General features: G+C 38.7%; 1 protein-coding gene across 3 annotated transcripts in view; it reads right to left on the bottom strand.

Moving 5' to 3' along the window:
- The window catches only part of TMEM245 (transmembrane protein 245), a 66674-nt gene that overhangs the window by 45436 nt on the left and 7906 nt on the right, over nucleotides 1–13332 (bottom strand). For all 3 annotated transcript variants that reach the window (XM_070430951.1, XM_070430950.1, XM_070430952.1), the window contains exons 2-6: nucleotides 12910–13027; nucleotides 10987–11088; nucleotides 5895–6011; nucleotides 2674–2889; nucleotides 1171–1340 (exon numbers count right to left, since the gene is read on the bottom strand). In XM_070430951.1, coding sequence (XP_070287052.1) covers nucleotides 1171–1340; nucleotides 2674–2889; nucleotides 5895–6011; nucleotides 10987–11088; nucleotides 12910–13027 — 723 coding nt within the window. The remainder of the gene's footprint in view (nucleotides 1–1170; nucleotides 1341–2673; nucleotides 2890–5894; nucleotides 6012–10986; nucleotides 11089–12909; nucleotides 13028–13332) is intronic.

The following is a 13332-nucleotide window of genomic DNA, read 5'->3' as shown; positions in this document are numbered from 1 at the left end:
TTTCTGGAAGACAGCCAGGCACTATGCAAGAAAATATATCCCCTGCTTCTCCTTTGACCCTGGATATTTCAATAAGCATTTAAAAGATTCACTTCCTCCCCCTTGACGCACTCCAGTTATTATTCTCACCAATACCTACGCTGGTTTCACTTAACAGCATTTCTCAACCTAAGTCATGAATACACCTGTTAAAGGGAGTAGTTACTAGCTTCTGTGATAGAGTCCAGCTCGCACGGCATAGCACACAAAAAGACCTTCCCGATCCAGTCCCACCTGACCTCCAGGCTTCCCTCCCACTAAGCACTGTTTCACAAAGCCCAGCCATGACCAGTTCCTTGGCATTCTCTAAGAACTCATGCTGTGGAAGTCTCTGTGCTTTTGCACTGTCCATCCATGAGCTGTTCTTGCCGCGTCTACTCCTACATGTGCTTTAGAATTTGCCCTGGCATCACCACCTCTACAAAACCGCCCCTCTCCCATTACCTCACCAACACTGAGTCACTTTTTTGCTGAGTACTATCACTATATCTTATACACATTTTCCTCCACAAATCAGAACTACTAACACTTGCATAGAGGTTACTGTGTACCAGGCTCTGATCTAGGAGCTGTACATGTATTAACTCATTTAATACAAACCACTCTGTGCGGTACATGCTCGTACACTCATTGCATTGATAAGGAAACAAACGCACAGGAAGGTTAAGAAACTCATCCAAGGTCACACAGCTAATAAGTAGCTGAACTGGGATCTGAAACCAGAATTTGGACTCACGAGTCCATGCTCTTAACCACTAAACCTCTGACTCTAACCACTGTCTCTACATTTTAATGGACCGCTGTCTCTCCCTACACAGAAATTCTGCGTCTAGTTTTCTATTGATTCATCTGTTTTTTCCCGAGGGCTTAGCACAATATCTGACACACGGGAATTACTGTAAAAATATTCACTAAACTGAGCCACTACCTGGCTATAACTTTTAGGCAAGGCACTTAACCCTCTGGATTTCAATTTGGTCCTTTATATCCTATCCTTATATAAACCATAATTCTAAACTTCCACCACAGAATGATATTTAAATTCCAGTATAAACACCATAAAATGGAATATTTCGGACAATGAAATGGATAAATTCCACTAAAACAGCCCAAGTTCTCAAAATACATTACCTTGCTATCAACTTTTAACAAGAATTTCCCAAGTCCAACAATTGGCCACGGCGCTAGCGCTTCCTGCCGGTCCTTCAGGAAGCGCTCCACGACCCGCCACCACACGGAGCAGCGCTTCTCCAGGAAGTCCACGACTCCAAAGTGAATGACGAGCTTTTTGAGTATCCAGACTATAAAGAGGATAAGAAATACATGTATGAACAAAATGCAGATTACAAGGTTATCACAGAAAAAGGTCCCTTAGTTTCACGTGACCCTTTTAAAACAGTAGAGCTGGTATTTAAGTCAAGATCAATTTAAAAAAGGAGAGGAGGGAAGAAAGTTCAAGGTATTCCAAAATGATGGTATTGGGACAAGCAACTTTTCACACAATCCCCACTTGCTCCCACACATACCACCTTCTTTGTGGAGTCTGAATCCCTGCGGAGTCAGGGATTATTTTACAGCCTATTTTGATCATGAAGATTTCAGCGACTACGGCCCAGGCCCCTCACACCATAGCCCTTCTGGGTAAAGAATACTAACCCCTGACATGTTCTAATCTCCTTGGCTATTATAGTTGCTGTTGCCGAATTTTGTTCTTTTCCTGAGATTTTTTGTTTAGTGACCAGAAAAGTAAAGGTATTCCACCTGCATCATGATTTTATACCACTTCAGGTAACATTTTCGTTTACGTTCCTATTTCTTTAAGTGATGTTGTGCTACACATCTGAATCTTTTACCAGGATTCAGAAGAGAAGCAGGCTGGGTACAAGCAGGGCTGTTACAAATGGCCCGAGGCTGGGGACCATTCACAGACCACAATATGAATGTGCCCTCTGCAGTTAGGCAATGCAGCGGCCCTTCGCGCAGGGGGTAAGCTTCCTGTAAAGGCCAACTAAGAAGGTGGTGGGACTAGAAGGCTTTATTTTTGTTTGACAAAAAATTAAATTCTATGTACACATATAGCACATGTATCATATCAAAATGGAATCCTATGGCTTTTCATAAATCATTAAACTAGGTCTTTGTACCTGAATACCATGGTAATTTAAGGCCCACCTCTATTGTGTTGTCCTCTCTAAAGGTGTCTTTTAATCATGGTATTCTGGTACAAAGATCTAGCTTTAATGATTTTTGAAAAGCCGTATGATTCCATTTTGATACAAAACATATGACATGTACATATAACTTAATTTTCTGTCAAATAAAAACAAATCATGATTTTGCATACATTATAGTTCTCAAAACCCACATTTCCACTGAATCAAAAATGCAATGTAAAATGCACTTCACTAAGAGCAGCTCTCAAAATTCAATCATACAACCCTAAACCCAGATTGCTAACATTCTCCTCCACAGAAAGAAGAAATATTAAAGAGGAATCAAGTAACAAATTTCCAAAATAATGCTTATTTAAATGCAGACATATGATCATTTAATTTAAAAAGAGAGTAAAATGATCCCAAGTATTAAAATTTAAAAGGAAAACATTTCAGCAATAAGATGTTAATTAATGGTCACCTGCAATGGGCACTGGCAGCAGCTGCACGATCCACAGGTTCAACCAGAGCTGGACGGCAATGATGGCCCAGACGAGGGTCACGAAGTAGAAATCGCTAGTTTTCTTCTTTCTGGGGAACGCTCCGATCTCAGGCCTTTGCCTGTGCAGCGTGGGCGAAGGGGAAGAGGGCGAAGATGAGGACAATGTTGGAGGGGGTTCGCCTCTGTCCATGGTTTCTGAAGAGAAAGAAAAAAGAATTACCCACCATCTTAGTCCACATCAGTGAACAGTAATACAGAGTAACTGGCTAAGCTACTCAATTTTAAGCCTTCAAAATGGACTCTAACAGTATGATTACATTGGGTCAAAAAAAAAAAAGATTTCGATGTATGTTTGCATATGCACTGAAAAATATGTGATGAATTAACAATACCGACAGTGTTTACAGCTAGGGAAATTAATTAAAAAATTTTGGGGGGTACTTTATACTGTTTAAGCTTTTTATGATATATCTTTATTAATATAGACACCATTTAAAAAACTAAATGGTGTCTATATAACTAATCCATAAAAATTATTCAAACCATATGAAGCAGCAAACATTAACGTATATAAACCCTACATTTAAAATGTCCTCTTTTAATATAACTTGATATTAGATGCACTTATATAGATATTTCTGACACAATGTGGCTTTTCATTGTCATTTCACCTAAAATGGAGCCAACCTCTCTTACAAAAAGAACCCAGGACTTTGAAACATGTGTTCCTCTTAGAATGAGACATAGAACAAGATTTCTGGGGGTTAAGGAATTTTCAAATAAAGAAAATCATACTAAATTATTTTACATTATGCAGTATTTTCTAATAATGCAACTACTATGTTTTAATATAAGGTTATATTATTTGTTTCCTAGTTTTACCAACACATACCATATGTATCAGAAATCATACAACTATTAAAGCAGTATTACTTAGTATATCCAGTGGTCGGCAAACTCATTAGTCAACAGAGCCAAATATCAACAGTATAACGATTGAAATTTCTTTTGAGAGCCAAATTTTTTAAACTTAAACTATATAGGTAGGTACATTGTTATTAACTTAATTAGGGTACTCCTAAGGCTTAGGAAGAACCACACTCAAGGGGCCAAAGAGCCGCATGTGGCTCACGAGCCGCAGTTTGCTGACCACAGGTATATACCATGATGATGGAAATGCATAAGATCCTAAAACTTGTATTTTGCCTGCCATAAATAAAATTTAATGACAAAAGTATGTCATATTTCAGAAAGTCTAGCAAAAGAAAAGAAACAAGAATACCTATAATCTCAGCGCCCTATCTGCCCCATGGTCTTCCCAGTGTTGCATAGTTGTACCATGTTCCACTTACCCTGGTCCACATTCTCCCTTCAGCTGAATGTCAGCTCCAAGAGAGCTAACACCTTGTCTGTCTTGTTCTCCCTCCACTGAAATCCTAGCACATAGAATAGTACCTGACATATAGTAGGTATTCACTAAATATTTACTGAAAGAATGTCTTGCCTATTATTTCAAAATTTTCATAGGCAACTACACAGTAACCTTCTCAGTGCTCTATCATAATTTCCTTAGTGTTCCTTTTAACATTAAATGTTTTAGTTGTGAGAAAATTTTTACCACTGATAGAACCAGCACCATCGTAAGCCAGCCCACCTCACAGAACTAACATTCTACCCTGAGGTTTGGGGCTAACGCCAAAGCTAGTTATAATATGCTTCTGTTTGACTGTGCTCTCTGAGTATCTTTCTAATTTGGAAACTTCATGTTGGTGGATGTGGCAGACAGAATAATAAGTCCGTAATCAAAACACCATCTTCTCTTTGAAAACATGATTCAATGTGCAAGAAAAATAAGTTGTCTTACTATCCCAAATGCCTTTTTCTTAGCTGACCCCTTCATTTCAGGCTTTTCTAAAGTCAATTCTTCAAGAAAAGCTCACTAAGACTATCCCTAAACTCCCAAACCTCTGGCTCTAATGGGCCCTTGGCACAGGCAGGGTGGCCTTTCACATTCCTGACCTCCCTGTGAGCATGGTGACTTTAAAGCTGATATAAACCTACCAGCTGGGTCTCTCGGGAGTACTGAACGCAGAACAACCACAGGGGTCTGTTTTAAGGGAAATATATTAAGAGGATGAGGCATGCAAAGCAAATGTTGAGAAGCAAGAAATGCCGGAGAAACGGTACAAAATGAAGAATCAAGAAACCTAAGAAAGTAAATAATTAAATATATTAAAAAAGTGACATGTGAGAACAAAGATGGGGGGGGGGGGGGGGGGGGGGGCCCGGATGTAAAAATAGGAATCAGAGAGAAAAATGAAGGACCAGTAGGTAGCATTTTGTAATGCTAGTCTTTCTTAATTTTATATTCTATGTATATTTCATTTTCCAGAATAATTTTGAAAGCATCTATCTATATAAAAGGCTAATATGCTAAGTGTCCTTCCCTCCATCCAGGTAATGACGTCACGTAGCAACGCCCAGCTTCCTCTCCCTAGCGACAACTAGCCTCCTTGCAGTTTCTTCAGCCCAGGAACACTTTAGCCAGGGGGAAACATTTTACACTTTAACCAAACATCTGTGAAGTGTTTTCCCGTGCCTCATCTCATTTGATCCTCACAGAAGTCCTGAAGTAGGTAGATAGGAGACTTGGTGGAATCCTATTTTCTTTTCATTAGCCAGAAACAGAGATTTAGAAAGTTTAGGAACTTGACCCGACTGAAAAGAAGAAATGGTGGACCTTGAAAATGACTTCAGATTTTCTCACTGTGCAGAATATAGTCAAACACTGCTGCAGTTAAATATTTTACCCTTTGTTCTCCCTGCGTGATCTACAATAATAATCTGCTTCCATTGATATTTACTGATGTGTTGCTGACAATTACCAGAAAGAGAAGTTGAGGTGCTTCACTGGGCTGAAAAGGGTTTAGCTAATTCAGAAAACGGGTCTAATTAAGCAAGTTTGTTCTATATCCTTAAAAGGCTAAGTTGACTTGCGCATGCGTGATATATATAAAGCTCTTGCTGGTGCCAATCACATCTGTGTGTTTCCATCTGTCATTGTTGATCATGAATTTGGTTGACACTTCTATTATAGAGAAAGGGCGAATAGCAATATGAAAATATTTCTTCTATTAATTTCCTTCTAATGTGCACGAATTCATGCACCAGGCCACTAGTTCCTTCATAAGGTCAGTCACCTGCAGGCTGAGTAGAGGGCTGGTCTTCAGTGCTCGATTCATACCCTGTGATAGAGATGGCCAAGGTTGCCAGAGTAGAAGCAGCCATGGAGATAACTTGCCCTGGTAACTCTGCCCCTGTAAAACAAGATGCATTTTTAAAACTTTTTAAAGCAAATGAATAAAGTGGGAAATAACATGCAAATTGAAACACAGTAGTCCTAAAAATTTTCACTAGCAATAAAAAAAAATATTTTTAATATATATTTTTATTGATTTCAGAGAGGAAGGGGGAGGGAGAGAGAGAGAGAAATAACCATGATGAGAGAGAATCATTCATCTACTGCCTTCTGCACGCCCCCCACTGGGCACAACCCAGGCATGTGCCCTGACCAGGAATTGAACCGTGACTCCTGGTTCATAGGTCAACGCTCAATCACTGAGCCACGCCAGCCAGGCAAAACAAAATGGTTATTAATGACCCACCAGACCAGTGGTTATTTGCCAAGGGAGAAAACTTAATAATCAACAGGAAAGTCTGCTAAAAATGCAGGTTCCTGGACTCTATCTTTCTCATTGGGGAACTTCATGCTGATGATTGATACCTGTGGCAGGTAGTTTTTTAACTTCACAGGTAAATTTTAATGCACATCTCTGTTGAAAAATACTGCCAAGTCTGTGAGCTTCCTGAACACAGACTGTCTCACTCTCTTTTATATTACTAGCTTGGAGTACAATATGGTATAGTCCATACTTGATGCTCTCAATTATAACATTCCACAAATGAATATGCAAATGTATGGGCATTATGTAAAACCATATATATATATATATACACACATAAAGCACATAATTCAGTAGTCAAAATCCACCACTTAAAAATCTAAAAGAATATCATTACTCTGTCTCATGTTATATATGCCCATGTTAAGTTCCTAACAGGTAGTACATCAAGATTAAATTTGCAATAGACTAAAAAGGTTTACTGGCCAATGAGGTCTGTCTGTAATTGTCAGCCTTTAATCTGTTATGGCAGACAACACAGATTAGTTTACACAATACCAGATTCTAGCATGCTTTCCTGCACTGTAGAGACTAGAAAACTAAAGACTATCTTTCTTGGACTCCCTTGCAGCTAAGGTCCCATATGTGATGCAGTTTCTACCATGCAGGCACACTTGTGTAAGACTTTGAAGACTAAAGCAACTCATTTTAATTTGGAAGCCACATACATGTCAAACACAGTCACAGAGGCATACATGGCTTATCCACAGGAACTTAACAGAAGTTCCAGAGGTTCTGCTATCTGATCTTTAACTCTGTGGCAGGCAGCAGCAGGACGGCACTTCTACTCAAACAGTCCTTGGGTGTCAATGAGCATTTCTCCTAGTTGCATTATTTCTGCCTGTGTGGCATCTATGGTAAGCTCAATCGTCTGGTCTTTCTAAAAATTCTATATGCAAATATTCTATATGCCAATGAGAACTTCTTTCTATTTAGACTAGCTAGCATAGATTCCATTGTCCACAATTAAGAACACTGACCATTCCTAGTTAACAAATCATACACCCACACTCATACAGCTAGGACCTTATTTTTAGGCCAATACTCAATGTGATTAACATAGAATTCGGCCAAGCGAATGAATTTCAGCTCCAAATAGACTACACATATCCAATAAATTTAACCTTTACAAATACTAACTCTTTCTCCAACTTGCTGATGTCACTAAAACACACAGTAAATATTCAGTGAATCATAGCTAAATCAAAGAAAACTATGCAATATCATCCTAGTTAATAAGTTTTTAGAGTGCCTGAACTTCATAAAGGAATGAAAAGAAGAGCACACATGCTGGGGGGTGGGAGCAGCTGGGGAGAGGTCCATGGGGGGAAAAGGAGACTTACGTAATACTTTAAATAATAAAGAATGTAAATAATAAAAAGAAATAAAAAGAAGAGTACACAGAAAATCAACATAGAGTTCCTGAAAACTATCGAGGTAAGATTAGGAAACTGATCTTATTCAAACAGGCATTCTGACGACTTCTGTCTTAGTGATATCCACCTGCACGGCAAAAACCCCAAGGGTTTGGGCAGAAGGATGACAAACTAAACAGAAAAACTCCAGGACTGAGAATCTAGACAAAGTCATGGTATTGGCAAAAAGTCCCAGTTAAAATTAGACATATAGACAAAGGAACATAATCTTGGGGCCCAAGAACTATAAACAAAAAAGGAAAGAGCATCCAAGGTTTCAAGTGTCCATCTACCCAGGGACAGGGCGAGCATTCAGAGGTCCAAATAACAGGGATCTACGCAAGTCCAAAGAAGCAGGCCACTGACATTAGCAGCCTAGCTCCAGGGGACAGGAACTCATAATCCAGCAAATCGTAAAAGAATAACAGATCACATGTTCAAATATTATCTGTTAATAAGCAATGGGCAGAATAGCATTTTTTTAAATCAGGGGAAAATATACTTTGAAACCAATCTAAATGAGACTTTATTCTTGTGTTTCCATTACTAACGTGGAAAATACATTTCCTTCTCAATGGTTTCCAGTGTCATCTCATTGTACTATTAGTCAGTAATAAGGATGCGGATATGTACCAGTAGGAGGTTCTCTATGTCTATTTAACTGACAGTGTCAGAAATAGGGAGTGGAAGATGAGCAGTAAAAAAATCTAGTTTATTCCTTTTCTTTTTCCAATTTGGGCTTAACTGGACCAAACATTTTCACTCGTATTGCATGCTGTCCTAAAACAATTAAGGCAACCACCAAGTCTTCCTGCGAAGAGAGTTCTAGAAGGTCATTTATAAACAATTACCAATATTAGGAGGAACGGATCCAGCTTCACTTGCCCATATTTCTCAAGCTGGGTGTTCAGGCTATTAAAGATACACCTGATGTGTTTGCCTGGCTTTTGAAGAAGTACTTCTCATATTCAGAGTAAGTTTACATGAGTAAAATTACACGAGACAACATGTTTAAAGCGTCTACCAGGGCCTTGCCCATACTGTCACTGCTAATAATGCCAGTGCTCCCCTTTTCTCACAGGCTAAGGGAACACATCCAAGCTGGATTCCAAGTTTCTACCAAGTGAGACTTCGGGATCCAGGAGACAGAGCACTGGGTCCTGCCACTGTGGTAAGCCAGCAGAGCCAACATAAAAGACTGAAGCACAACTGAGTTCAAGAGGATCAGCAATCAGTACCTTTCCAGGATGACTGACGCTTGTGCAAAGAGCCTGGTGAAGGGAAAGAACACTAGGCTTAGGGTCCAAGCCCTGGGTTTATCTCTTAGCTCCACCAGTCACCAGTTAATCCCTGGAATGAAGTGTCTTCACCTGCAGAATGGAGATAACCATTCTTAAAAAAAGACACTACATTTAAAAGCATGGTACACACTTAACATGTTTTCTCTACATTATCTTGGGGGTTCCAGGAAATACAAAGAGCTCTCAAGGTCTAAGAGAAAATACTGAGTAAGGCCCCTGGATTCAAAAGGAGCCTCTAAAACTAACTCAGCAATGATTCACAAGAAGAGTTTTCTGGAGGTAATGAATTCTGATGAAATCCAAAGGATTCATTCCGTGAATCCAGTGAACCACAGATCATAAAAGCGTCCACAGCAGCAAAAGATTCAAAGCTCAGAAGACACGGAGAGAGATGCCTATACAGGTGACTGGGATACAAGAGCAGGTCCTGCAACGAATGGGACAGTGGAAATGACCGGGGAGGAATAAAGGCATGTACTGCCATGGCAGTACACTGAAGCAGTCCTGTACCTAACTACATCACAGTGACATCTACAGGAGGGAACTGACCATAATAAAAGGAAAAGGCTGTCCCAGTACGGACTAGATGGTTTGAGTTCTGATGCCTAAAAGAAACAGGTTCTAGGGACAAGAGAGAAAAAATACTCAGAAATTTAGAAAAAAACATGTTTGAAAGATTTATTTTATGATAAGGACTGTCTAGACTAGTAGTCCATAAAAAATTTCTAGATCAAGAATAACCTATTCCGAAGCAGACTGGAATGAGAGTTATTTGCTCTTTTAGTTTATGTATAACCATCAGAAAGAAGCAAGGAACAAATGTCAGTCACTGTAATAACTGTGTGCTCTTCAGATTTACCTCTCCAGGCACAGCTGCCTCCACATGGCTGGTCAACTAGGAAGTCCAGTCTGATGACCTGAGCACTATCGCTCCCCCACCCTCAGCTGTCCCCTTACAACTCATCAGAAAGTCATATCTTCAACAAACTGTTCTTGAATAAAAACCATTTACAGCCAAAAATAATCTTTAAAAGAACCTGGTGTATTCAACATTGTAATAGAAGTTTTAACCAGAGAGATCAAGCAAGAAAAGGAAACAAAAGGCATCCAAATTAGCACGGAAGAAATAAAACTATTTGCAGATGACATGCTCTTACATATACAAAACCCTAGTGAATCAGCACCAAAAAAACTATTAAAGCTAATAAACCAACTTAGCAGAGTTGCAGGATACACGATCAACACAGGTAAATATTCATGACCTTGGATTTGGCAATTAGTGCAAGCAACAAAATTGGAAAATTCACAAATAGGTGGAAATTTAACAACACACTTGAATCAATGTGTCAAAGAGGAAATTAAATAGTATCTTTACTCAGGGAAAATAGAAACACAACGTATTAAAATGTATGGGATGCAAAAGGAATTCTAAGAGGGCAATTTATATCTATAAAAGCCTACATTGAGAAAACACAAAGATCTCAAATAACCTAACTACAGAGTTAGTTGCTTAATGGGTACAGGGTTTCCTTTTGGGGTGATGACAATATCTTGGAATCAGGCAGCAGTAATGGTTGCACACACTGTGAATGTACTAAATGTTACTTTAAAATGGTTAATTTTATGAATTATACTTCAATAAAAAATGCAAATAAGGGGGGGGGATGAGGTATAGTCTAATAACCTAAAATATTTTAAATAAATTTACTGTTCAGAAAACACCATAGGATTTTAAGTATATTTAAAGCTGTTTCATCATAGCATGTTTTTAAACAAAGCTACTCTCCCCAATATTTCTTAAGAGTAATATTAATAGAATGCCTCATTTCTTACCAGAAGATTCTTTTCCATTCTGTTTTTCATAGAGGGTGCCCACAGACATCAGGAAAACAATAACCAGGAATACTGGAATTCTCCATGAGCCAGCCAGAGATGCTGCAAATTATTAAGAGTTAACATTTTTAGTTAAAAAAAAAAAAAAAAAAAAAAAGAACCCAACACTTTAAAAGAACAATTTGGCATATATGCTAACAAAATTGTTTCACAGGGAAAATTACAAAAAGAAAAAAAGGCCATCAGACAGATGAAACCTAAATACAGGACTTCTCTAAGTCCAGGTCTGCTGTCAGAGGCCCCTGGCCCAAAGGATTGGGCATGTACCAGCCTACCTTAAATAGGCTTGTATCACCTGAGGAACAAAGTCCTCTCCTCTCTGAAGCACATCCAGCTTTTAAGACTATTCCGAACTCAAAACTCCCAAGTAATCCCAGAATGACCTGCATCAGGCATCTGCATAAGGCATGGATCCTAAAGTCATGCAGCCCGACTTGGTTTCCTAACAATACTACTAGATGTGAACTGTCTCAAGAAAGGGGGGAACGACCCAAAAGAGCACTGCAAAAAGCTTCAACGTATCCTCCCCTAGTGCATAATGCAAAAATGCTAACAAGTGTCTACCCATTAGCCATGTGTAGTTCCTTGAGTTTGTCTAGAGCAGTGGTTCTCAACCTTCCTAATGCCGTGACCCTTTAATACAGTTCCTCTTGTTGTGGTGACCCCCAACCATAAAATTATTTTCATTGCTACTTCATAACTATAATTTTGCTACTGTTATGAATTCTAATGTAAATATCTGATATGCAGGATGTATTTTCATTGTTACAAATTGAACATAATTAAAGCATAGTGATTAATCACAAAAACAATATGTAATTATATATGTGTTTCCCAATGGTCTTAGGCGACCCCTGTGAAAGGGTCATTCGACCCCCAAAGGGGTCGCGACCCATAGGTTGAGAACCGCTGGTCTAGAGCCTTATGGACCTACGCCTGCCTGCCTCCCTCCTCTGCCTTCCTCCAATTCAAAATGAGTCAAGTCATGTACTAGCGGGTCTTGCTGATAAACTCCTCCAGCATTCCAAGTCAGCAAAGTTAGAGAGTAACGCTTCTCTCAAATCCGGACTCTAAGCAGAGACCTGTTTTCTCAATCAACTCTTTTTTTTTTTTCAACTTTTAACAATAAGTAGCTCTAAAAACTACCTTAAATAGGCTGCCTACTGCTCTTGGTTACTAATTTTGTTTTTAAATTAGAACTAAATATTTCCATAGACTCAGACTTGGAAATAAGAGTCCCTGAAAACTCACTTTATAACAACCTAGTAGTCACTCAGCTAACAGTGCAGTCCCAAATAACAGAACTATTTTGTGCAGCTCTGACACTGATCTTTCTTCTGTTGAACAGAGATTTTTCCCTCTGAAGCTACTCACTGCTCTAACTCTCTCCAACATGTTTAAACCACTTTCACAGGACAGGCCTCCATGATATTCTTCTTACCTCCACTTCTCCCCACCCCTGCAGCCCAAGTCCCCTCTCTTATCCAGAGTAAACATCTCTGGTTCCTTTCATTGTTTCTCACATATGATTCTGAGCACCTCTTATCATACTTGACTGCTTATCTATATCCTTCTTCAGTATGACACTCAGAAATAGCCATGATAGTCCAAGTGTGCTCTACTTTTTAAGATGTAGATAATTTTAAAGGGCCTTTTTGTAAGTCAGCATTCAATATAATTAAAAGATAGACATTTTAAAGCATTACATTTTCATTAAATATTAATAAAATATTAAAGCAGAACATTTTCTAAAGATTACTTTAAAGAATTTTAAATGTAACACTACAAAAAAAAATCACTTTGATTTGCGTGGTCTGCCGTTGCTGACCTTAAACTAAACTTTCTTAGAAAAAAGTGACCCACCTAAGTGAAAAAGCAATATAATCCAGACAGGAATTGAAACTGCTCTCAAGTAGCGCTCAGTGCTTGCATTCCACTTGAATGAAACAGCCAACACATAGCCAACTACCAACGTCCAGATCTTAAATGAAATATAGACACAGTTGTAAAATATATACACATGAAAATACATACAATTGTACAAAATGTGCAAGCATCTGTATCGCATGAGAGCTGTGGTCACAAAACAGATGAGGTGAAGGCAGACGCTGCTAAAAGGAGCAGGTGCAGGCTTTCCTCCCCTGTTCAGGTAAGTCAAGTTTTGAAGTAAACAGGTATTTAAAATCCCATGTAGTGATGTTATTTAAATATTTTTTAAACAAAAATACATATAGTTTTAATTTAAGATACATTAAAGTTCAAAAACTATTATATGCATAAAGATAC

Source organism: Myotis yumanensis, unplaced genomic scaffold (genome assembly GCF_028538775.1).
Source record: "Myotis yumanensis isolate MYYU_CA2020_CCGP unplaced genomic scaffold, mMyoYum1.0.hap1 SCAF_12, whole genome shotgun sequence".
Lineage (NCBI taxonomy): Eukaryota > Metazoa > Chordata > Mammalia > Chiroptera > Vespertilionidae > Myotis > Myotis yumanensis.
The sequence above is the reverse complement of the archived record's forward strand: the minus strand, read 5'-3'. Positions and strand labels throughout refer to the sequence as shown.